The 25,942-nt window shown below is 42.7% G+C and overlaps 1 protein-coding gene across 2 annotated transcripts in view; it reads left to right on the top strand.

The window, feature by feature from the left end:
• The window catches only part of rragd (ras-related GTP binding D), a 69,359-nt gene that overhangs the window by 11,716 nt on the left and 31,701 nt on the right, over positions 1 to 25,942 (top strand). For both annotated transcript variants that reach the window (XM_086274526.1, XM_086274527.1), the window contains exons 3-4: positions 15,531 to 15,730; positions 24,915 to 25,029. In XM_086274526.1, the coding sequence (XP_086130652.1) occupies positions 15,531 to 15,730; positions 24,915 to 25,029 (315 nt within the window). The remainder of the gene's footprint in view (positions 1 to 15,530; positions 15,731 to 24,914; positions 25,030 to 25,942) is intronic.

Here is a 25,942-nt window from a genome sequence, read left to right as displayed (position 1 = left end):
CATTCATTAATGTAACCAGATTACCATCAACCGTTCCCCGAGCCAGTATAAACCTCCCTTCCTTATCCTTAATTTCAGACAACTTTTCAAAATTTAGATCCCTAGAGATTAGGATCATCACACCTCGCCTGCGGCCAGATTTGTATGATGAGGAGAACATGTTTGTAAAGCCCATTCTCTTGAATTTTTCATGTTCTTTATTAGTCAAGTGGGTTTCTTGGAAATATACGATTTGTGCTCGATCTTTCTTCATTTTAGTTAGAATCCTGCTTCGCTTAATAGGATTTGTAAGCCCATTTACATTAAAAGAAATAACCTTAACCTCCTAAGACCCGAACTCTTTCATGGCATGCATTTTTTTACCTGATTTTTGTTTCTGAGAGAAATGAGATCCACATATGAGGATATTAGCTTTAAATTTAGAATAGAACAGATGCAGTATAATGTCCTCATAAGTGAATATCACGCCCTTGTAGAGCTGGGCGATATGAGATTTTTTCATATCACGATATGTTTTTTTCATTTCAGGCGATAACGATATCTATCACGATATAAGCCAAATAACTATATTTGTAAGATTTAAATGTGCCATTGCTCACAAGTAAAATGTGAAATAATCAGCAGCTTGTTTTTATTTAAATATTTATTTCCCATAATAAGTTCAACAGGGTAGATGTACTTAAGGAACATGAGACTTTTTCAGATAAATAAAGGCAAATATTGCAAACTACACAAAAGGCAGCCGCTAAAGCGTTTAAGTTTCAAAATAGAACAAACGAAACAGACTAAATTGTCAATTCCACTTAGAAACAAAATATTAATTCTAAAAATAAATCTTAGTTTGTTTTACAGAAGAACAGACAAAACTGACTAACTTTTGTCAATATCAAATAAACTGAGAACTAAAAGGAAATTCTCAATCTCTCCTTGTTGTATAGCTTAGCTTTTCAAACAGTTTTAACAGTTACTTTAGTCTGACAAAAGCCGAATGACGAATTAGCGCTTCCAGTCAGAGACTGAGGCTACGTCCACACGTACACGGGTATTTTTGAAAACGGAGATTTTCCGTTTTCGTTTTAAAAAATAATCCCGTCCACACATAAAGGCAGAAATGAAGGAAAACGCTGCTATGAACATGCCAAAGCAGCAGGTGGTGCTAGATTCCTAACCGTGCAGAAATGTTGGCCAATCAGAAGTCTAGAAGCCTCGGTGGGAAAAAGTAAACAAAGCTGGGGCATAGAAGCAGAACAGAGTCGTGTGTGTGGAGGGACAGTAACTGTGTGTATATGTAAGCATTTAAACACTGCAGAGAGTAGAATTAACAGTATTGTAGAAATTCATTTCACCGAAACAATAACGTGGCGCACAGTGTGACGCATGCACCAGTTTATTGTATTTCCAGACTTGCTTTCGGCACAATTTACAGTGCACGCTACTCTGTTTTTTGTCAGACTTGAAATAGCCGAAATACCTTCACACTACGGAACATCTATGGCTCTTCCGTTCGACAATCTCTCCGGCATTGGAACCATCATCTGTTTTCTCTTCGGTCACGCTCGGTTGATTTTTCTAGTCGGCACACTCATTTCCTCCATTGTGCGCTGACTCCATTACCCGCTGGCTGCTTCCCAAACAAACACACGTGCAGCTTGGCACTTGTGCTGTACGTAACAAGTCACGCGACGTGACGCTGCGGCTGTGATTGGTTCGGCTCTGCGCTACTTAATTTGGATTGGCTGACCTTTTTTTTTTTTTTTTTTTAAGAGGACAAGAGCGGCGAGGTCTATCGCGATAGCTTAATTTCTCTATCGAGTAAAAGTTATATCGCGATACATATCGTTATCATTCTATCGCCCAGCTCTACGCCCTTGTACAGCAAAATTTTGTATTTTTTGTCTAGACATCCCAAAATGTGATGTCCACATACAGTGGGGCAAAAAAGTATTTAGTCAGCCACCGATTGTGCAAGTTCCCCCACCTAAAAGGATGACAGAGGTCAGTAATTTGCACCAGAGGTACACTTCAACTGTGAGAGACAGAATGTGAAAAAAAATCCATGAATCCACATGGTAGGATTTGTAAAGAATTTATTCGTAAATTAGGGTGGAAAATAAGTATTTGGTCACCTCAAACATGGAAAATCTCTGGCTCTCACAGACCTGTAACGTCTTCTGTAAGACGCTTTTCTGTCCCCCACTCGTTACCTGTATGAATGGCACCTGTTTGAACTCATCATCTGTATAAAAGACACCTGTCCACAGCCTCAAACAGTCAGACTCCAAACTCCGCCATGGCCAAGACCAAAGAGCTTTCGAAGGACACCAGGAAAAGTATTGTAGACCTGCACCAGACTGGGAAGAGTGAATCTACAATAGGCAAGCAGCTTGGTGTGAAAAAATCAACTGTGGGAGCAATCATCAGAAAATGGAAGACATACAAGACCACTGATAATCTCCCTCGATCTGGGGCTCCACGCAAGATCTCATCCCGTGGGGTCAAAATGATCATGAGAACGGTGAGCAAAGATCCCAGAACCACATGGGGGGACCTGGTGAATGACCTGCAGAGAGCTGGGACCAAAGTAACAAAGGTCACCATCAGTAACACACTACAACGGCAGGGAATCAAATCCCGCAGTGCCAGACGTGTTCCGCTGCTGAAGCCAGTGCATGTCCAGGCCCGTCTGAAGTTTGCCAGAGAGCACATGGATGATACAGCAGAGGATTGGGAGAATGTCATGTGGTCAGATGAAACCAAAGTAGAACTTTTTGGTATAAACTCAACTCGTGGTGTTTGGAGGAAGACGAATACTGAGTTGCATCCCAAGAACACCATACCTACTGTGAAGGTGGAAACATCATGCTATGGGGCTGTTTTTCTGCCAAGGGGACAGGACGACTGATCCGTGTTAAGGACAGAATGAATGGGGCCATGTATCGTGAGATTTTGAGCCAAAACCTCCTTCCATCAGTGAGAACTTTGAAGATGAAACGAGGCTGGGTCTTCCAACATGACAATGATCCAAAATACACCGCCCGGGCAACAAAGGAGTGGCTCCGTAAGAAGCATTTGAAAGTCCTAGAGTGGCCTAGCCAGTCTCCAGACCTCAACCCCATAGAAAATCTGTGGCGGGAGTTGAAAGACCGTGTTGCTCGGCGACAGCCCCAAAACATCACTGCTCTCGAGAAGATCTGCATGGAGGAATGGGCCAAAATACGAGCTCATTGACTGACCCTCTGGGCAGGTCAGGTGTTAATGGGAAGACCTGGTTAAAGATCTCACTACTGTGTTCAGTTATACACCGTTTTGTGATCACTGTTGTTGATATATTTGTGTGGGCTGAGATTTTACTTTCAAAGAAAACACAGTAATGATCAGACAGGCCCACATCAGACACAGTAACCTTTGAAATGCTCAGGCCTTTGGAGATCAGTAGGTCAAGAGTGTGTCCTCTGTTATGTGTGGCCTCTGTTACATGCTGAGTCAGCCCAAAGTTGCCCAGAGTGTTACTCAGGTCTTTAGTCCCTTTGTCCTGAGGGTTGTCCACATGAATGTTAAAATCCCCAGCAATAATTACACAGTCAAAATCAACACAGATCACAGACAGCAGTTCACTGAGGTCATTAAAAAAGTCTGTGCAGTATTTGGGAGGCCTGTAAACATTAAGAAACACAACTTTGGATGGGGCCTTCAGCTGTAAAGCCACATATTCAAAAGACTGAAAACTTCCAGGAGATAGCTGCTTACATTGAAATGATTCATTAAATAAGACAGCAACCCCTCCTCCTCTCCTGCTCGCCCTGACCTCACTGATAAAACTGTAGTTAGGAGGGGTCGTCTCGATGAGAACAGCTCCACTGTTACTTTGGTCCAACCAAGTTTCAGTTAAAAACATAAAATCAAGGCTGTGCTCAGTGATTAAATCATTAATTAAAAATGTTTTCCCAGCTAGAGATCTAATGTTTAATAAAGCCAACTTAAGTGTTTTAGAGGTATTACTTGTCCCCTCGTGTTTGGGAGCAGTCTGTGGCACACAAGGTATGTTTACTATGTTTAAAGATCTTTTAGAGTGCAGCTCTCTGTGTTTTGACCAGGCCACATGTCTCCTGTCACCTAAAAGTACAGAAATTTTAAAACCTTCTAGTAAACAGGGTCCCAGCTTCTCCTGGGAAAAGTCATCACTGCCATAATCCTCACAGCCCGGACCCTTCACACATCACGCATCAGACTGCGGAGACAGGGCATGAAGAGGAACTAAGGGGGGCGAGGCTGGGCAATGTGACTTCGATTGCTCTGTTGAGGGTGGGGCTCGATGGCGAACCTTTGGCCGCTCTGGTGGGGGGTTTATGGGGGACAAAAAGGGATTGGGACGGGGGGTAGATCTGAGCCCAGCACTGACCCGCTCCATCATCTCCTCAGTGAATTTCAGGTGTGGGGAGGAGGGAGAAAGGGAGGGGGAGGAGGGTGATGGCCTGTCAGGGGTTTGGGGGACTGGGGAAGGTCGTGGCACTCATTTTTCATAAAATGAAGTATCAGAACTTGTATAACTTATTGACTGGTCAACTCCCTCTGAGAAACTGAACAATGAACAATAATAACTGCTCAAAACCAAACAGAAAAAAGAAAAACGTGATTCCAAGGTTGGGGTGATTCCTATCAGACCCTGGCACATATGTTGTGTAAGTCCCACCAGCAGGGGGAAGCCTCTCCTTGCTAAAGGATAAGGGCCCCTGATTTCGCCTTTAAGGTGCATTTCTCCATAGCAATGAACTGGTCTGCATTGGTGCATCATATCTTTATTCTCTTCCCCCTCCTGCCCCCCCCCCCTCTTTCTTAAATAGATAACTATCATATCTGATATCATATCTCACAGTACAATAATATTGAATGGGTTGCATTGTTGTATTTTGTCATGTTTCTCAGGTCTTTGTCTGAATTTCTACGAACATTATTGCTAAGGATTGTCTTATTGCATTGGAGTCACACTGGGTTAAATATGTACACTTGGGTTTTAAGGGGTATTTATTATTTTCTTCTTTTTTTTGGGTGGTATGGAAGCCCCAAACGCAATTTCATTGTTCTTGACAATGACAATAAATAAATAAATACTAATACTAAATACTAAAATACGTCTCTCTGATAGTCTTAACTATTCATCTAGTAAGGGGAAGGTATCTATTGTCTCACCCACTTTGACAGAGTAGTATATCCTCATTGGTCTCCTGTAGTGGAGGGGGAGCGCCTCCTAAAAATCTGAAACTGCTCACGAATGGCTCTTTCTCTGTGCCCCTCTGAGTCGCACCGCTGCGACATCCCCATTGTCTCCCACGCTGAACTTGACAAGTGCTTGGTTAGGGTTTGCTTCAGTGTGACTTTAGCGATCTGGAATCCCCTGGTTCGCATATCCGCAGTCGCCTCCTCCGCCGTCGAGTAGAGCACAGTTCCATCCTGATAGAAAACCCTCAATTTAGAAGGATAGGGAGTCTGAAATCTTATGTTCTGTTGTTTCAAAGCCCTTTTAGCTTCAGCATAGTCCTTATGTTTCCGCAGGATGGCTGGAGCATAGTCCTGGTCAAAGTATACTCTCTGACCGTTCAACAGGACGGTCCTCTTGGCCCACGCTTTGCGCAAAACTTCCTCCTTTGTAGTAAAGCAGGCAAAACGTATTAATATTGAGCGGGGAGTTTCTTCTCGGTTCCTCGCTGCTCCCAGGGCCCGATGTGATCTCTCGATGCCAAGCTCTGTGCCCTGGGGGAGATCGACACATTCCTTCAATATTTTTCCCAAGAAAGCTGGCATTGAGGAGCCCTCCGCTCCTTCGAGTATGTTGTACAGCCTTAGATTCTTTCGCCGGGCCCAGCTTTCCTGGTCCACAATTTTATTTTCTTGCTCGCTGATGATTTTTAGCATCTTTAGCATCACCTTTTCTGTGTTTTGCACTTGGTCTTCCACTTTCGCAATACGGGTCTCTGCTTCGGTTATCTTATTGTTGACTCTGACCAGGTCATACTTGAAATCTTGGAACTCTCTCTGAAAGTCCCGTATTTCTTCCAGTATCGTGGTTAAAGCAGAATCTTCCTCCGCACTAGCCATAGCATTAGCTTCGTATCGAGGTGGTGACACTGCTGCAGGAAGCCCTTCATTTGTACGTTCCTCTGCCGACCCTTTCTGCTTGTCTCTTTTCCCGATGTTCACCCCGCGTATACCTTTACTGTATGTCGAAAGATTTTTAGTAATTTAGATGCTTTACGGGGGGAAAGAATTAATTATGAGAGAGAGCTACCCGTTAAGTTGCCATTCGGTGGGGTGACATCACCGGAACCTCAAAATCTTGTAGTTTAAATACAATGATTAAGGAATTGGGCCTAGTGGATGTGTGGCGCCAGTTGCACCCCCAAGAAAAAGATTTTACTTTCTATTCACATATACATTGCAGCCATTCAAGGATAGACATGTTTTTAATGCCTAGGACGGACCTTTATAGGACTAGACAGTGTAGCATAGAAGCAATCACTATCTCTGATCACGCCCCAGTTTGTATGAAATTAAGAATGAATCCAAACAATCATTTTAAATATTGGCGAGCCAATGTATCTATCTTGAATAATGAAACAACTCGACAAGAACTTCAGAAGAGTCTGACTGAATATATTCAATTCAATGATAATAATGAGGTGTCCCCTTCAATCTTGTGGGAGAGTGCCAAAAGTTATTTGACAGATAATTATAGCAGTTTCATCAAGACTGAAAAAAGAGAGACTAGCAGAACAAACAGAACTAGAAAACAAAATTAAGAAATTAGAAAAAGTTTATGAGGTAACTAAAGACACTGGGACTTTGAACTCATTGAAAGAGCAGAGGAAAAAGCCGACTGCTGGCATTTCAGCTGCGTAAAGAGCAATCAAGTAGGGTTGTTCATAAAATCAAATATCCACACTCCGGAAAAATAGTGTGCCAACCTAATGAAGTTGCAAAAGCATTTTCTCTGTATTACCAGGAATTATATAAAGAAGAAAATGTCCCAAATAAGATTGAAAAGATTGAACAATTTCTTAACCTGATCAATCTTAGTAAACTGTCTCAGGAAGAGGCTGAACTAATAACAAATTCAATCACCATTGAAGAAATAAAAGACAGTATTGGAAAAGTGAAAAACAACAAGTCTCACGGAGTGGATGGACTGCCTGGGGAGTATTACAATTTTTTTGAAAAAGAGCTAACACCATTGTTATGCAAAGTTTATAATTATGCATTATTTAAAGGTGATCCCCCCCAGTCATGGTCTGAAGCTATTATTAGTGTCATCCATAAAGAAAGCAAGGACCGGACTTTATGCATGTCTTATCGCCCTATCAGCTTGCTTTGTGTTGATTTAAAAATTCTTACAGCCATTATTGCAAATAGAATCCAAAAACATAAAAAAAATAGTGAAACCTGACCAAACAGGTTTTATTTCCCATAGGCAAGGTTCAGATAATGTTAGAAGGGCCCTCAATCTTCAGATTATGGCACAGGAAAGGGACACCTCATCAATGTTCTTGAGCCTGGATGCGGAAAAGGCCTTTGACCGGGTAGATTGGGACTTCCTGCAACAGATTCTCAGGCACATGGGCTTCAATGAGACTTTTATCTCATGGGTCCAAACACTATATAAAAATCCAACCCTCTCCTACAAGGAATTAGAGATGAAACCAATACACAACATAAGCTGTCACTTTTCGCAGATGATATTCTGCTATTTTTAGAGAATCCGGTCACCTCTGTCCCGGCCCTTCTGAGCAACCTTAGAGATTATGGTACAGTGTCAGGTTATAAAATAAATACAAATAAATCTGAGGCGTTAATGATTGTTGGCAACTGGCCCACACAGCTAGATCATCTTGTATCTTTTAGACACTCCAAACAGGGCTTCAGATACTTGGGGGTAATTATTACTCCTAAAACCAATCAGTTACTTGCACTCAATTATGATCGGATGTTCAAGGAGATTAAGGGGGACTTGGACAGATGGAACCTACTCCCACTCACTTTTATGGGGAGGATTGAATGTATAAGGATGAATATTCTTCCACGCCTACTATTCCTATTTCAGAACCTACCCATTTTGATCCCACAGTCTGCATTCAAATTATTAGAAAGCATTACATCTAAATTTATCTGGCAGAATAAACGACCAAGGGTCAGAGTCAAAATCTTAATGTCTGGAAAAGAAAAAGGGGGCTTCAAGTTGCCTAACTTCAGAATGTACTATTGGGCAGCTCAATTAAAATCAATGGCTGTCTGGATTATTCATGATTCAGAAACGCAGTGGGTATCTATGCGTGCAGTGTTTAAAGCGTGGAAGTACTGACCTTATTTTGAGTTTGATTCCATAAAAAGTGACAAAAACATTAGTGTCCGTTGTGCGTGGGAAGAAAACTTCTTTTTACACCGAAAAAAACCCCTACACTTCCAACAAGCACCGAGTAGCTACCACGTAATGGGAAACTCACAGAGAAACTCGCGGATTCTTCAACTGACCGCTGCACACCTGCACCAGGGTAAACCTCCGTCTACGCCACTCCTGCTTTACAGGTGAAAATAGAGCAACAGGACCGCTGAGTCTTTGATGTTATTTATTTTCTGCTGTGTTTTACTTGCATCTATTTGAAAGAGTGAGTGTAAACACACACAAAAAATATATTTTATGTGCTATAATGTGCAGAAAATAAGTTTAAATGTTAAACAAATTTCTTCCAGTCAGAGAATGTTGCATATAATTAAATTTTTGCTTGATGCATAAAGTTAAAAGGTTAAAACTAATAAAACAAGTTTTAAAAAGACACTTTTCCATTTGATTACATTTTGTATGATGGATTATGCAGAAAAAGTAGAATTGGGCTGAAAGATCTATCGCTTTATCACCTATTCAGGTTGTAAATCGTGTTTTTAAAAAGTAACTAAGTAATTAATTACTTTTGAAAATAAGTAATCAGTAAAGTAATGGGATTACTTTTTGGGGAAGTAATCGGTAATTAGTTACTGATTACTTTTTTCAAGTAACTTGACCAACACTGTTAATGAGTGCAAGAAGCTTCTGCACAACAAACGTATTGGTTTCTCCTTATTCTATCCAGCAGTGCTTGTTGTGAAAGCTCCTCAGGGATCCTGTCACTTCGAGGACCATAAAAAAGCAATGACTTTCATTCACTCCATGGTGTAAAACCGGTTTGTTTGCTTGTTTGTTTTTGTCCTTTTTTTGTTGTTCTGTTTCTTCTTTTACCTGTCGGTTCTGTTTATTTTCTGGGTAGTAATATTCTCCTGTGTTTTTTTTTTTGTTTTGTTTTTTTTTCCTGGACCCCGAAGTACTGGAACAGCTCGTGGCTCCTGGTTTTATTAATTGAGTTTTGATTATGTTTAGAGAGAGATACAAATGATGATTATTACGTGCTCGTTTTATTTTCGTATTAAGGACTATTCTGGAGGTTAACTTGGACCTCTTCTCTAAACTGAAATTGACACAAGGTGGAGCGGTGAGTTCATACCCTTAGGGGATCTATTGTACTGTGTCCATTCTCAGTGTTTGTTAAATTCTATTATAAGCATTAAACTAGAACAAAGTTTGGTTTGGATTTTACATAAGATTAAAACTTTGGGTGTAAGATTCAAATAATCATTTATTTAAAGCTAGACATTTTAAATGAGAATAAGAAAGAAAAGTATGTCTTTGTGCCCCCTTTTCCCTGTTTGTGCCCTATCGGCCCCCCTGGCTAAACTTTGCTAGATCCGCCCCTGCACAGTTACAGCCGTCAGCTGCGTAGAAAAGGATCCTGGTCTAGAAAGTAATATTAAATAAATTCTAACAACAGCTTATCAAGGTTAAACGTGCTGCTGTTGTTCAGCTGCTGGTTTCCTCTTTCTGGTGCAAAGTGGGCCAAAAACAAACAAGAGAGACGGACTCACGGCAGAAAAGCCGATCAGCTGATCATTAAGCAGTTTCATGATTGAATTAGCAGCAGGAGAGAGACAGTCGCTCCATATATCGGTTGTTAAGTTTAACGCGGGAATGCTTTACAAACATTCAGAGATGAACTTACACACTTGCTTTACTTCTCTCAGGGATGACTTCCTCAGAGATGAAATGCCGGTTTGGTAGCGAGGCTACAAATACACACAGCCGCTCTATCACGTGACCACACTGCTCCAACGTGCTACGGTTATGAGCCGAGTTACGCCGTGTCGCCAGTTTTGTGAGGTGCTTTTTTGATATTTAATGGATCGGATTACACTTTTTATTTCTCATTGATTCTCAATTTGTTCTGTTGTTGTTACTGGGAATGTCCATTCTGTTATCTTTTTTTTTTTTTTTATATTAAAATCTAATAAAGTTTGAGACATAAAAAAAAAGAATACTCTTAAAAGTTTTGCTCGGCTAAGGGCTAAATATGCTTTATCCCCAGGGGACCATTTTAGATACTTACAGTTAATGGACTACATTACAAAGCATAAAGATTGGGACAATATTAGAAGAGAACTAATCGGCTTAGAAAACCATTTTATAAAACTGCTTGAAAAGTCGGGTACATTGAAAAACCAAGTGTCTTTGATCTACCCGAAACTGCTGATTGACATGTCTGATAATACCTATCATATAAAACAACAATGGGAAATGGAACTCAATATAATTTTGGATGATGTCACATGGGAGAGTGTCTGCTGTGGCTGCCACAGAGGGGCGGGTAGTCAAATGTGGAAGGAATTTGACTGGAAGGTTAAATTAAGGTTTTTTAGAACTCCACTGAAAACCTTTCTATTTAAAAATAGATAAAGAAAAATGATAACAATTCACTGTCTCAAACCAGTGAATTTTTTTTTAAGAATAGAATAGCCTTTATTGTCATTGTACAGAGTACAACGAAATTGGAGTGCCACTCCCTTGGTGCAAGTTTCAATAATAAATATAAATGTAAAATATAAAAAGTACAAAAAAACAATCGTAAGTACTCAAGCAATAGTATGTACAATATATACAGGATAGCAGCATTAATATAATGACAGTATGAATAGCAGCATAATATAATGACCGTGACGGTATGGAATAGGTTCAATTGTTTTTGTGCTTATTTACTACGGTGATAGCTCTGGGAAAGAAGCTATCCCTGAATCTGTTTGTCCTGGTTTTATGTGACCTGTACCGTCGGCCTGACGGTAATAGTTCAAACAGTTGGTTGCTGGGATGAGAGTGGTCCTTGATGATATTGCCAGCTCTGCTGAGGTACCGAGAGTTTGCAGTGACCTCCAGGCTGGGCAGAGAGCAGCCAGTGATCTTTCCTGTCTGCAGCTGAGCACCCTGCATACCATGTTGTTATGCTGTACGTTAGGATGCTCTCTATGGTGGCTCTGTAAAATGTCACCAGCAGCCTCTCCTCCAGGTTGTTCCTCCTGAGCACTCTCAGAAATTGGAGACGCTGCTGGGCCTTTTTAACCACCGCTGTGGTATTTGCAGTCCAGGAGAGGTCATCAGAGATGTGCATGCCCAGAAACCTCATGGAGTGTACCCTCTCCACACAGTTCCCGTGGATGTAGAGTGGGGCCGGGTCTGCTCTGCCCTTCCTGAAGTCCAAGATAAGTTCTTTAGTTTTCGTGGTGTTCAGTTGGAGGTTGTTAACTGAACACCACTCAGTCAGTCTGTTGACCTCATCTCTGTAGTCCGACTCATCTCCCCTTGAGATGAGTCCAACCACTGTGTGTCATCCGCGAACTTTATGATGGTGTTTGAGAGATGGGTAGGGGAGCAGTCGGATGTGTAGAGCGTAAACAGGAGGGGACTCAAAACACATCCTTGTGGAGACCCGGTGCTGAGTGTGATGGTGCTGGACCGGTGGGGTCCGAGTCTGGCAGACTGTGGTCTATTTGTCAGGAAGTCCTTGATCCAGAGGCAGATGGAGGTGGAGAGTCCCAGGTGAGACAGTTTCTGGACCAGGATCTCCGGGATGATATGGGTGAATGCTGAGCTAAAGTCCAGGAAGAGCATTCTCACATAGCTTCCTCGGTGCTCCAGGTGACTCAGCACTGCGCTGTGGAAATAAGCTATGGTGATAGCGTCCTCGGTGGATCGATTTGTCCTGTAGGCAAATTGGTGGGGGTCCAGAGTGGGAGGCAGACCGGCCCTGATGTGCTGACAGACCAGTCTCTCAAAGCACTTCATCACTACAGGCGTAAGTGCAACAGGCCTGTAGTCATTTGGGCTGGACACAGCTGTCTTCTTGGCGATGGGGATGATGGTGGAGGTTTTGAGGCAGGGCGGGACGGTGTTTGATGACAAGGAAAGGTTGAAGATTTTAGTGAAGACTCAGTTCGTCAGCACATGCTCTGAGAACCTTTCCATGTATTCCATCAGGACCTGCCGCCTTCCTGGGATTCACTGACCTTAGAACACACCTCACTTGATGCTCCCTGAGTGTTAGTGTGCCAGTGCTGGGGGCGGGTGGAAGTGGTGTGGCAGCTGAGGGCTTGGTCGTCTCAAAGTGGGCGAAGAAACGGTTTAGATCCTCAGCCAGCGAGGCATCAGTCCTAGATGTCGCCTGGTTATTGCTTCTGTAGTTGGTAATGTGATTGATCCCCTGCCACATTTTTCTGGGGTCGTTGTCAGCAAAATGATCTTCAATCCTTCTTCTATAGGCAGCCTTAGCTTTCCTGATGCCTCTACTCAGGTCTGCCCTGGCTGCCCTATACGCAGCCCTGTCCCCTGACTTGAAGGCAGTGTTGCGGCTTTTTAGGAGGGATTGCACTTCGCTATTCATCCAGGGTTTCTGATTTGGAAACACCCTGACCCTTTTGTTGACGGTGACATTGTCAACACAGTTCCTGATGTACGAGAGTACAGTGTCCGTGTACTCCTGGAGGTTGTGGCTGGAGAATAAATCCCATACAGTTGTTGAGAAGCAGTCCTGCAGTTGAGAGAGGGCTCCTTCAGGCCAGGTTTTTATTGTCTTTGTCTGGGGCTTTGTTTTTCTCAGCAGGGGGTGTAGGTGGGGGTGAGGGACATGCAGAGGTGGTCAGATCCAGCCAGGTGGGGGAGGGGTGTCGCTCTGAAAGCATGCCTGATGTTTGATGTATGCATCACGTGATAGAGCGGCTGTGGCATGCGGGACCTGTCGGTGGTCTGGATAGCATTTGGAGCTTCGCTAGCAACCCGGCATTTCATCTCCGACAAAGTTATCCCTGAGAGAAGTAAAGCAAGTGTGTAAGTTCATCTCTGAATGTTTGTAAAGCATTCCTGCGTTAAGCTTAACAAACGATATATGGAGCAACTGCCTCTTCTTGCTGCTACTTCAATCATGAAACTGCTGATCGGCTTTTCTGTCGCGAGTCCGTCTCTCTTGTTTGTTTTTGGCCCACTTTGCACCAGAAAGAGGAAACCAGTGGATAAACAACAGCAGTACATTTAAGCTTGATAAGCTGTTGTTAGAATTTATTTAGTATTACTTTCTACACCAGGATCTTTTTCTACGTAGCTGACGCTGGTAACTGTGCAGGGGCGGATCTAGCAAAGTTTAGCCAGGGGGGCCGATAGGGCATTAATAGGGAAAAGGGGGCACAAAGACATACTTTTCTTTCTTATTCTCATTTAAAATGTCTAGCTTTTAATAAATAATTATCTGACACCCAAAGTTTTAATTTGATGTAAAATGAATAGAAATCAATTACTGTATATAGTGACTGTTAAGTCGAATATACCCTAGTAAACTATAGTACTTTTTCCTTTGGGAATGTACCATCTGTGCAGTCTGCAATTCTGTTGAAGAAAGATGTTGAATCTATTTAATATTTTAATATATTGAAAAATAATTGATTTCTGTGCATTTTTTTTCACACTGCATCAAATTAAGGTTGATTACGTCGATTAAGCATCATGAGGTGGAGCGTGAGGGGTGGTTCCCTATTTTTTATTTATTTATTTTTGTTGTTGCTGGGAGTTGGAACCCTATTAGTTAGGTTGCTTAATATTTACGCTAAGTACTCTTTAAAATACCAGAATAGGGAGGATGGTGGAGGTTTAAGTTTATTAGATTGATCAGTATTGCTGAACTATGAAATTTATTTTTTTTACATACAGGTATAACAGAATAGCTTTAGTGTAGTTGTTGTTTTAAACTTGAGTTATGAACTTATACAAAATGCAGCAAGATATAAAAAAAAAAACAGTTTTGTTGATTAAAAAACACTATATCGGATTCATATCGGTATCGGCAGATATCCAAATTTATGATATCGGTATCGGACATAAAAAAGTGGTATCGTGCCATCTCTAATATGTATATGTGTATATATGTTTTTCCTTTTAAATTAAGTTTTTGAATATCCCGCACCATTATATACTGCAGATTTGGTCTCGGGTCATGTTGTTGATGTGAACTGCCTTGTTATTTTTGGTAATAAAAGTTTAAAAAAAAAAACCCCACCTTGGCTGCATTTCTAGGTAAACAGCTGTAAAAAACGTTGTTGTTTGCATAACTCTGTTACTTTTTTGAAGAAGTAACAATATAATTAATTACCCAACATTGGTCATTATATACTGTATTTTGCAGACAGATAGTTACAGGACTCTCTCCCAGACCACAGACTCATACTCATAATACAAGTCAGAGCTTTATAAAAGCTAAAGTTTTGTTTTCAAAATTGGAGTTCAAGTTATTTTTACTTCCAATAGTGTTAACATACTACACAGGTCATGAACAAGATTTTTTAAAATTTTCATTGTAAGTGGGCTAAAGCAGTTAATTAAAAGTAGTCTAACATAAATGCTGTAATTTTGTTATTTTAATAAACCAGGTAACTTGGATGGATTGGATGCTGGCGTGACCACAGTGCACACGTCTAATGTTGCTCACAGTGGTCCAAGGGACCGCTCAGGGAGTTTTTGTGTTCGCTCAGACACATGAAAAATTAGAGGGAACATTGATCACTAGTAACCTTCACTAGTTCTGTTTCTGTGCTATGATGAACCCTAAATAATTTTTAATACTTAAGTTTTAATGGTGATTTTTTTAACAGACTTTTGTGGATGGGCTTTAACTGACATGTTTGTGTGATGGCTTGAAGTTAGTTCATGGAGATCAGTAGGAGAGAAAAGGAGAAGGGGAATATAAATGGAGGTGTGGCAAGGTGGGAGGACTTAAGGCGCATGCACACATACACGCACAGCCCACCGTGGCAGTCATATATCTTGCTTTTTTTCCTAGATTCCTAGATACTTAACCTTTGCAAAATTGAGGTATCCTTGTACTAAGAAACAAGAAAATCCAATTCGGCTGTAATGCTGGTGCAGTGTTTAGCTCAAGTAAAAAACATTTTGTGTTCTAAATTCTTGTTTATTGGGGCTGTTTGTTTTATTTTGGTACAGGACTTACCTTTTTCAACTACTGGGATTGAAGTGTCATGCTTAGTTCAAGGGGTTTAAAATCAAGTTAAAATTTAGTCTACTTCTTGCTTTTTGATGAACAGTTTGTAAGAGCTTAGACTAAAAGGAATTTCTCTTTTCATGACAGGATGACTATGTGGAAGCTCTGAGTAGACTGCATCTCACAGTGACCAGGGCTTACAAAGTAAACCCAGATATCAGCTTTGAAGTGTTCATTCACAAAGTGGATGGCTTGTCTGATGACCACAAGATCGAGAAGCAGAGGGATATCCACAAACGAACCAACACTGACCTCACAGATGCAGGACTGGAGCAGATACATCTAAGGTTGTGCATCAACTAAAGCTTATAAAGGGATTTTGAGTTTGAGGTTTGGATTAATTATATGCATAGATTTTTTTTAAAAAGTGGTATTAAGCAACAGTACTTTTTTGAAGGTCTTTCATAAAATATTTGGATATTGGCTGCATTATTGGGTACTTGTTCATTCATGATTCAATTCAGTTAATTAATAGTTCTTTCCCCTTTTAAACACCTCTTTCAACTTTCAATCTTTTCTTTTTTGTATATTAGTTCAGTTGTTGTGTACATATTTAAAAGCCACAGAATTAATTAACGGTCATTTTGTGCTGATGATGTTTATGTAAATCTGTGACAGTGCTAGATATTACATGTTGGTAAAGCAAAACACCTTGCTATTTCGATTATTGCTCACTAATCAATGGAGAGGTGCATTTAAGTGCTAAAAGGGTTAAATCAGAAGTAAGTTGCAATTTTGGCATCATGAGTTTGGCTGTAAAACTGCATGCTTCTAACAACTTGTTAATCACTAGTCATTAGCTAGTGATATCCTAGATAATCCTCCTTTCTGAAACTGTAATGATCTGAAAAGAGTGACTGAAAACATAATCTCAATAGCAGAGTGTTGACCGAGGTCCATTAGATTTGTATAGGAATGAAAGTATTTTTGCAACGAACTCAACTGTCACTGTCACAACACCCACCAGCCCTGGGTTTGAGGAGGGAGATGACCCACGCATGATCCTGGAAGTCTTCTAAGCCACGCTGGAAGTGTACTTGTGGCTTGGAAGAAAAATGGTCACTCGGCCTGTTGCCTCTGCTTTCTGGGGAGGCTCGGGTAGTGATCTACTTCTTCCTTCCTCAGTTTTGAGGGCATCAGGCAGGTAGTCCTGGACTGACCAGGTACTCAATACGGTATGGATGTAATTAAAGAAAACCGTGAGGAAGGTCTAAAACCCATCTAAAAATGAAATTTAATGTTGCCACCCTGAATCTAAGAAAAAACTGCCTTCTCCACTATGTACGGTTTGTAGCATTTTGTCATACTTCCGCTTGGCTTGTTCAGAACCACAGCCACCTTCCATAACCTCATGGACTGGCTCTTGCGTCCACATGCTGCATATACTGCTGCTTACTTGATGATCAACAGCGACATCTGGGCGGATGATATTTAGTTGAGTGGCTACGGTGCTGGAGTCATAGCCAACCTCAAAAAGTCTGTCTCCCACCGTCCAAACGAACCCCCCAAACAGATAAGACGGGGCAATTGTGGCTCAAGAGTTGGCAGTTCGTCTTGTAATTGGAAGGTTGCCGGTTCGAGCCCCGGCTCCGACAGTCTCGGGTGTTGTGTCCTTGGGCAAAACACTTCACCCGTTGCCTACTGGTGGTGGTCAGAGGGCCCGGTGGCGCCAGTGTCAGCAGCTTCTGTCGGTGTGCCCCAGGGCAGCTGTGGCTACAATGCAGCTTGCCGTCACCAGTGTGTGAATGGGTGGATGACTGAATGTAGTGTAAAGCGCGTTGGGGTCCATAGGGACTAAGTAAAGCACTATACAAATACAGGCCATTTACCATTTTACTACCTCCAGTTTGCGCTTGACTTCACGGAAAAAACAAGCCCTTTAACTGACCTTGCCTGAAAGGGTGTCCTAGATTTGGTCCAGTGAATGGCGCGGTGCCAGGCATGCTCTCTTTGGGGAACCCCTGCCCCGTGCTCCTAACTTTCCCTCCCTTTCATTCTGCTGATGGATGCCTTGAACAGAGGGTTGGGGGCCGTTTTGTCACAGCAGGTAAGTAAGTTCGACCACCCTATTGTGTTCGTCAGCCGGAAGAGGAAGTCCCGATACAGCACAGTGGAGAAGAACAGTCTAGCAATCTTGCAGGCAGTCGACCCTCTTCGTTATTGCCTCCTGGGACGCTCATTCATCCTCTGTTCCGACCATGCCCCCTGCAATGGCTCCACCGCATGAAGAATACCGATGCCTGGGTCACTCAGTGGTATTTGGCTCTCTGGCTATTTAAGTTCAAGTTGGTCCATAGGCGAGGGGTGCAGATAGTCGTGGCTGATTTCCTCTCCTGCTCGCGGGGGTGAGGGAGTAAGCTCATCTGGTTGTGTCCCCGGCCTAAGTTGGGCAGTGGGGTATGTGGCGGGTTGTGGTCTCCGGCTCTGCTGCAGAGGAGCAGTTTTTCAGTTGGTTCAGGGCTGGTGCCAGGGAGGCTGGCATGGCAGCTGGGGCTGATTGAATAATCAGTTTTTCCTTATATCAGGAGATTGTTGGGAACAAGACAGGTGAAAAACTGCACAGCAGTCTGAAAACTAAAATCACTGAGAACAAAATGCCACAAACCCTGTGATACTATGTATGTGTTGGTCACAGTGCGGTTCACTTAAGCAGATGTGAGCAGAGTAATAAAACTTAGGTGTCAACCAAAGAGAAAAAAACCACCCCATTATGCTTTGGAGTTGGTGGTCTCAGCCCAGTTCATAACGAACTCCAGGGTGGTTAGTTTACAGTGTGAACATGATTCCGCCTTGAGCCGACCCAACAATCAGGTGTAGGTTGTAAATTTACCATACCATCTCCGGTATGATGGCGCCTGTGTTCGGCCTTGCTGCTGCTGGCTGCAGTTTCCCTCGCTCTGTTATGCTGCTGTTTCTGACTGTCCTGCTCTCCGTTTTTGTCTCTGATGTATTGCCTGCCCTAGTCTATGATCGTCTGACACTACTATCTATTCGCTCCTCTATGGTGGGCCTGGATATCGCTCCTTCATACAATGGCTTCTTCCCTCCTCCGCCGCCGGTGTCTGGATTTTTGACAGATGTCGCCAACAGCACCCTTTTGGGTCCACGCAAATCACGGAGGAGGAGAGGTAAAAGAGCTGGTGTCCAGGTGGAATTTAGACTCCTTACAGTTTGTTTGGAGTTCAATTGGATTTTTCTGTGTGAAAATCAACTGAATTTACAGGGAAAAGCTACAAGTTTACAACTTAACTGTTTCAGACCAGAGTAAACAAACTACAGGTTTATAAAAATGCCCTAAAAGACAATGGGCCCTCTGTTGTGGAGCTGCATTTCAGCCAGTGGTGTTGGGGATCTTTTCAATAATTATGGAACTATGAACACAGAAAAGTTCCATCAGATGTTGATCCACAATGCTACATCATCTTCAAAGCATCTAAGTGATAACAGCTTCATTTTTCAGTGTGACAGTGATCTCAAACACACTGCCAATGCAGTAAAAGCATACCCAGATAGAAAAACACACAGTCTCGTGTCCAACGAGAGGGGATCGGATTTTGGATCACTGCTACACGCCATACAAGCAGGGCTACAAAGCTGTCTCACACCCGGCTTTTGGGAAGTCTGACCACAACGCCATCTTCCTCATTCCCCAGTATAAACAAAGCATACGGAGGGAAGAAGTAACCATGAGGGAGGTAAAACGGTGGACTGCCCAATCAGAAGCTACGCTACAGGACGCACTCAACGACGTAGACTGGGACATGTTCAGAGCATGCGCAGTCGACATCAACGAGTTTACGGAAGTAGCAGTATGCTTCGTCAACATGCTAGCGGAGGAGATTATCCCCACTGCGAGAGTCACCACATTCCCAAACCAGAAACCGTGGATGGACAGATCGATCCGCACTGCAGTAAACGCCAGGACCGCCTCCTACAACGCGGGTCTCGCCACTGGCGATATGAGCGCCTACAAAGCGGCCTCATACGGCGTGCGGCGCGCAGTGAGAGATGCCAAACGCCGGTACCGGGAACGTGTGGAGTCCCGCTTCCACCAGGGCGACACACGGAGTATGTGGCACGGACTACGCACCATTACGGACTACAAAGCCAGGGACACTGCGCCGATCAACGCCGACTCTGCATTCACCAACGAGCTGAATCGGTTCTACGCCCGTTTCGAGGTTAGCCAGGCGGCTAATGCTATCTACCGCCTGACTACCGAGGACAGTGACGTCATCAGCGAGAGACCGGTGACCAGCATCGCGGAGCATGACGTCCGAGCGGCACTGAGGAGAGTGAACACAAGGAAAGCGGCGGGGCCAGACGGCATCACCGGCCGTCTGCTGCGCTGCTGTGCTGACCAGCTAGCAGGTGTGTTCACTTACATCTTCAACGAGTCCCTGGCGAAGTCTGTGGTCCCCACATGCTTCAAAAGATCCACCATCATCCCTGTGCCCAAGAACAGCAAACCCTCATCCCTGAACGATTACCGGCCAGTTGCACTGACCTCAGTAGTAATGAAGGTGTTTGAGAGGCTGCTGAAGAACATCATCTCCTCCTCCATCCCAGACACCACAGATCCGCTGCAGTTCGCCTACAGATCCAACAGATCCACAGAGGATGCCATCGCCCACGTCCTACACACCACTCTCAGCCATGTGGACAAGAAACAGGGTAACTATGTGCGAATGCTGTTTGTTGATTACAGTTCAGCGTTTAACACAATAGTGCCCTGCAGACTGTTCACAAAGCTGAGGGAACTGGGACTTAACAGCCGTCTGTGTGCATGGGTGTTGGACTTCCTCACTGGCAGAACTCAGGTGGTGAGGGTGGGCAGGTGCTTCTCCAACAGCATCACCATCAACACAGGAGCACCTCAGGGATGTGTCCTCTCGCCACTGCTCTACTCCCTCTACACTTCAGACTGTGTGGCCACCCACGGCTCCAACACCATTGTGAAGTTTGCTGACGACACAGTGGTGTTGGGTGCCATCTCCAACAACGATGAGGCGGCCTACATGGATGAAGTGAAGAATCTGGCATCGTGGTGCCAGGACAACCACCTCCAGCTGAACGTCAGCAAGACCAAGGAGCTGGTGGTGGACTTCAGAAGGGGTCAGCACAGAGACTACAAGCCCATTATCATCAATGGAGCTCCAGTGGAGAGGGTGCAGTCCTTCAAGTATCTTGGTGTCCACATCTCCTCAGACCTGACATGGGCTGCCCACATTCAGGTCCAGACCAAAAAGGCTAGGCAGCGCCGGTGTATCACCTACGACAACTGAGGAAGTTCAGGGTCTCTCCAAAGATCCTCAGGATTTTCTATACAGGCGCTGTGGAGAGCATCCTCACACAGAACATGACATCGTGGTTTGGGAACAGCTGTGTGAAGGACCAAAAAGCTCTCCAGAGAGTGAGCCGTACAGCAGAACGCTGCTGCAGGATTGCTCTCCCCCCGCTTCAGGACACCTACACCAGGAGATGCCGGACTAGAGCAGCGCAGATACTGAAGGACGCGTCCCATCCTGGCAACAAACTGTTCCAACTTCTGCAATCTGGTAGAAGGTTCCGCATCTTCCGGGCAAGGACAGAGAGACTCAAGAGGAGCTTCTATCCCCAAGCCATCCGTGCCCTAAACACACACACCCGCCCTCTCACATCATCTATAATTGACTGAGACAGGACTCTCTTCCAAACACTCTAAACCAAGGCACAATGTACATTTCAAATTCCTTTAATTTTAAATATGTTTATATTGTCTATCCTGTAAAATAGTCAGATGTCTATTCATATTAATGTACAGAATTCACCTGCTTGCTGCTACTACTGCACATTCACCCAGTGTATATACTATATGTAGATATATATAATGTTCTTCCTCTACACCCCCCCCCCCCCCAACTTTTGCACATGTCGAGGAGCGTGTCAGGCTACATTTCACTGTGTGTTATACTTGTATAACTATGCATGTGACAAATAAAGAACCTTGAACCTTGAACCTTGGAACTTTATCAGTCATGGATTGGTCTGCTCAGAGCCTGAAACTCATCATCAAGCAGTGTGGGATCATCTTAACAAAGAAAACTTTGTGCCTTCATTACCCATTGTTGTGCAGGTGAAGCCAAAGGCAAGGTGTGCTTCATTATATTTTCTAGTCTTTGGCTTGAAAGGAAGTTGGTTTGGAAGCATATTTGGCGATGCTTCATCTTCCACTTTGTGTTTGTGTGGGAGCCCTGTCAAAAACCTGTCCATTATGCTAGCAGTGTAGAAGCAGCTACCACTACTATTTGTCTTTTTTTTTATTCATACCACGGCCCCCTGCAATGGCTGTGCGCCCCCCACTTTGGGAACCACTGCGATATAGTAAACTTCAAAAACTCTACAAAAAAATCCAGCACTGTCTTGTAGAAATTATCGATAGTTCAGCTTTTCTCTCAGTGACAGTACGCTGCCATAATGAATCTCTCCTCAGAGCAAGCAAGACTCACAGCATCTAAATCCTCCCTTGCATCCAAATAGGGAGGTTTTTCCTAGTTTAAGACTTTTTCCTCTGTTGTGGCAATGCCACTGTCTTCCAGTTCAAAGAGAAGTCAATTATTTATAGTATGCTTTTGAATGTGTCTCATACACCATTCAATTCCTTCTCAGTGGAGATGTCAGGGTCCAGGAGTTTCAGTCTATCCACAACCTCAGATTTGTAAATTCAGAAATTCCTCCATATTAGACATATTCCGCCATAGTTAGTGTAGCATAGTATATTTAACTGCAAAGTGACAATGGTGTGTATAAGAATTTCTTGTATTTATGTATTATTCACATTATTTTATTGTATAATGCCTTAGTGCCACTGAATTTTAGCATGTCTCACACTCATGCAGTTAGACAGATGGTGGGGGGTCCGGTAAGGAAGTTGGGGGGAAGCAGACAACTCCACAGGAAGAATCTTTTGTCTCTTCGACGACTCTGGGAGGTAGCAAGTAGGACTGGGCAATATGACCCAAAATTCATATCTTGATATTTTTTAGCTGGATGGCAATATACGATATATATCTTGATATTTTAGGTAAGAAAAAAAAGAGTTCTTAGTCAAAGCTGTGTCCCAGATGTCACACAGGTACATCTGTTATGCACAAAAACAAACAATGTTGTTTTTGTGCATAACAAAAAGCTCACAATTGTGGAGTCAAAATGTAAACTAAAAGATGCTGAGCATGATAACAAAGACAGACAGATTTCAGAGCTGCTCTATTCCCAAGTTCTACTGGGTGACTGACAGCCTGGAGTTTGAAATCCGCTCCGTAACCATGTCTCTTAATAGGTGCCATTTATGGTCCTTATACACACACAATACGGTAATATTACGTTGAAGCACAGTACGTATTGCTCCGCGAGGCTCCAGACCACGGTAGTCGTAATGCTCCAACAATCCATCAAACAGTGCAGCTCCGTAGCTTAGCAAAGTCGTACTAAAACATTTTTTGACAGATTGCTGAGCGCCGTGTACCACATAAAATCAGTTCGCGGAAAGTAAGCACAACCAGAATTCATACATAAGGCGCACTGTCGATTTTTGAGAAAATAAAAGGATTTTAGGCTGTGCAGCCCCTGCATGTCGTTAGCGCGGTTAGCGCGCTAACACGTTGACGCCGTCCAGCCCCACGCACGGAGCGATCCGCGGTAACTCGTTAACAGAGATTTGCCGTGTCCATCTTGGTGTTGCCTGCAGGTGAAGCTATGGGGGAGGGGGAGTTGTGTTCAGAGGCCCAGTAACGTTGCGTAGAGACAAAAGTGGACGAAAGAGAGGCAAACTTGCGGCTCCACAAGTATAATTATAACGTAACATATACTATATCGATATAAACGATATTGTCTTATAGCTCGTATAAAAATATATAGATCTTTTTTAAAAAAACTCGATATATCGAGTAGCAAGGGAGTGTGAACCTTAAGGTGTGAAACAGCTGTGTACTGCCTTTTGTTCCTGGAGAAGGTATTTAACTGAGAGCCATGCTAGGCTCAGGGAGACTCTGCTGACCGTCTGCCCCGCGATCATGCAGGCTCTCCATCAAGCTTGGTTGTCTGTTCTTTGTTTTGATTAAAGAATGTTAGCTACCGCTCACCGCTTGTCTGCAGGCTTTACTTAATGGAAAACTTCCACAACAGGTGCTTTTCAATGCCTTTTATATAGGAATAGAACCAGAACACAAGCAGTTGGAAACCCTGTGTATCCACCCATTTTTAGAGGAATGTTTTTTTGTTAAACCTCCTAACACTGACATATGAATCATTCAAGCACAAAACATCTTCTAACTCCAGGTATAAATTAATGTTTTGTCTACACATAACTGATAACTTGGCAAGAAAGCAATGTTAAATGGTATCTTTACCAGGCACTGCAGTGAACCACTGAACCTACAAAAAGATTGTTTGACAGGAATAATAGTATTCACTGACAGACTGGCCCTGGAACAGTGATAGAAATCTGCTGCCATCTGCAGTATGATGAAGATGAAATGAGGGTGGACGTTTCAGCAAGACAATGATCCCAAACACAGCCAAGGAAAATCTATAGGTTTCAGAGAATGGCCCAACCAATGGCCAGCCTAACCTGAATGTAGCTGAAAATCTCTGGCAAACAGCTAAAGCTCAAATTTCATAGAAGAGGCCTACAGAACCTTCAGGATTTGAAGACTGATTGTATAGAAGAATGGGGCAAAATCATACCTGCGCAATGCATACAACTAGTTTACTTGAAGCTATCACCAACAAAGTCTTAAATACATTTCAGTAAGGTTTCCGCCTCATTATTACACATAACTTAATTTATGGACATATATGGTTTGATTTCTTTGCATGTGTTGATTGGATGGGTTGTTACCAGCTTCTTTTTAAATTGCAGAAACTGCAATTATTGGATCTTGAAACTCTTTTGATTCGGTTCAGTTTGATTCAATTTTATATGAAAACACTCACCTCAAGGTGGTTTATATTGTAAGGTAAAGAATACAATATTAGAAAGAAATCCCAACATTGATATAACCCCCTATGTGTAAGCACTTGGCGACAGTGGGAAAGACAAATTTCTTTTCAATAGGAAACACCTCACAGAAATAAACTCAAGTGGTATATAAACACACAGACTAAATATAGGTGAGTGAAGAACACTAAGTGCATTATAGGAAGCCCCCAACAGCTTAAGCCTTTTGTAGCATAACTAAGGGAGGGTTAAGGGTCACCTGACTAACTGTATCCTTTATCAAAATAAAAACGTTTTATGCCTAATCCTAAAAGTAAAGAAGGTGTCTGTCTCCCTACTGTCTTTTCAAACTAAGAGCTGCTTCCATAGTAGAGGGCCATACAGCTGAAGGCTCTGCCTCCTTTCCTAGATTTGAAAACTCTAAACTGCTGTCTTTTTATTAATGGGTAAAAAAACCCCAGTTCTGATTCATATTTCTCTTTCTAACCCTGCAGCTTTTATTTAACCAGCATATATGACCACTCCATATTTGAGGCCTTCAGCAAAGTGGTCCAAAAGCTCATCCCACAGCTGCCAACGCTGGAAAATCTGCTTAACATCTTTATATCTGTGAGTAGTTCGCTTTTCTTGCACACAAACACACTTACAGCATCACTGAGTGAACAGCATGCAACTGGATTATTGTAATGGTCTTTTTACTTGTCTCAGCAAATCAGCTCTGGATCGCCTTCAGACTGTGCAGACTTTTAACTGGCACAAACAAGAGGTCACACATTACTCCAGTTCTGGCTTCTCTTCATTGGTTGCCAGTAAATTTTAGGGTTCATTTTAAAATTTTAGTCGTAACTTTTAGAGCTCTTCATGGTGAAGCTCCCCAGTACATCTCTGACCTGTTGAAACCTCATGCTTCATAGGTCTTAGACTTAGGTCTTCAGGTCAGAGGTTACTGTTAGTCCCACGTCCTAGGTTCAAAACACGTGGGGTTCAGGCTTTTCAGGCACTGGCACCAAGGCTGTGGAACTGTCTTCTGTTGTCTTTATGCTGTTTAGACTCCACTTACTCCTTTAAAAAGCATCTGAAGACATTTTTATACAAACCAGCTTTTAATTAATTTTGTCATTATTTTATATTATTTTATTTATAATTCTGGTTTTATTGTGGAGCACTTTGTGATTTTTATCTGTGAAAAGTGCTATATAAATAAATTTTACTTACTAACTTACTAAATGTTTAGGTCAACCCTCTGTACAAACCTAATGTGTGCTTTTCTGATTGAAGTTGGAATGTGCAGGTAACTAAATTTTTATGTGCATGCCTTTTTGTGCTTTACAACAGCCACTAGATGGTAGAAATGTATAAGGTCAACTTCAGTGTACGATGGCATATCCTGCTGAGAACCAACCTATTCATTTATCTCCTCTGTAATGGACCATTTAAAGAAAAAAAAAAGTCTTTGGACTTATTTGAGCTAAATACTAAGTCCTGATGTGCTTAAGAGGACATCTCGGGCTTTCCACTGATA

The sequence above is a fragment of the Aulonocara sp. 'chitande type north' Nkhata Bay genome, linkage group LG19 (assembly GCF_057382095.1).
Source record: "Aulonocara sp. 'chitande type north' Nkhata Bay isolate Kocher_YH1m ecotype deep benthic linkage group LG19, A_spYH_male_GT1.1, whole genome shotgun sequence".
NCBI classification, from domain to species: Eukaryota; Metazoa; Chordata; class Actinopteri; order Cichliformes; family Cichlidae; genus Aulonocara; species Aulonocara sp. 'chitande type north' Nkhata Bay.
This window is presented reverse-complemented; position numbering and strand designations above follow the sequence as displayed.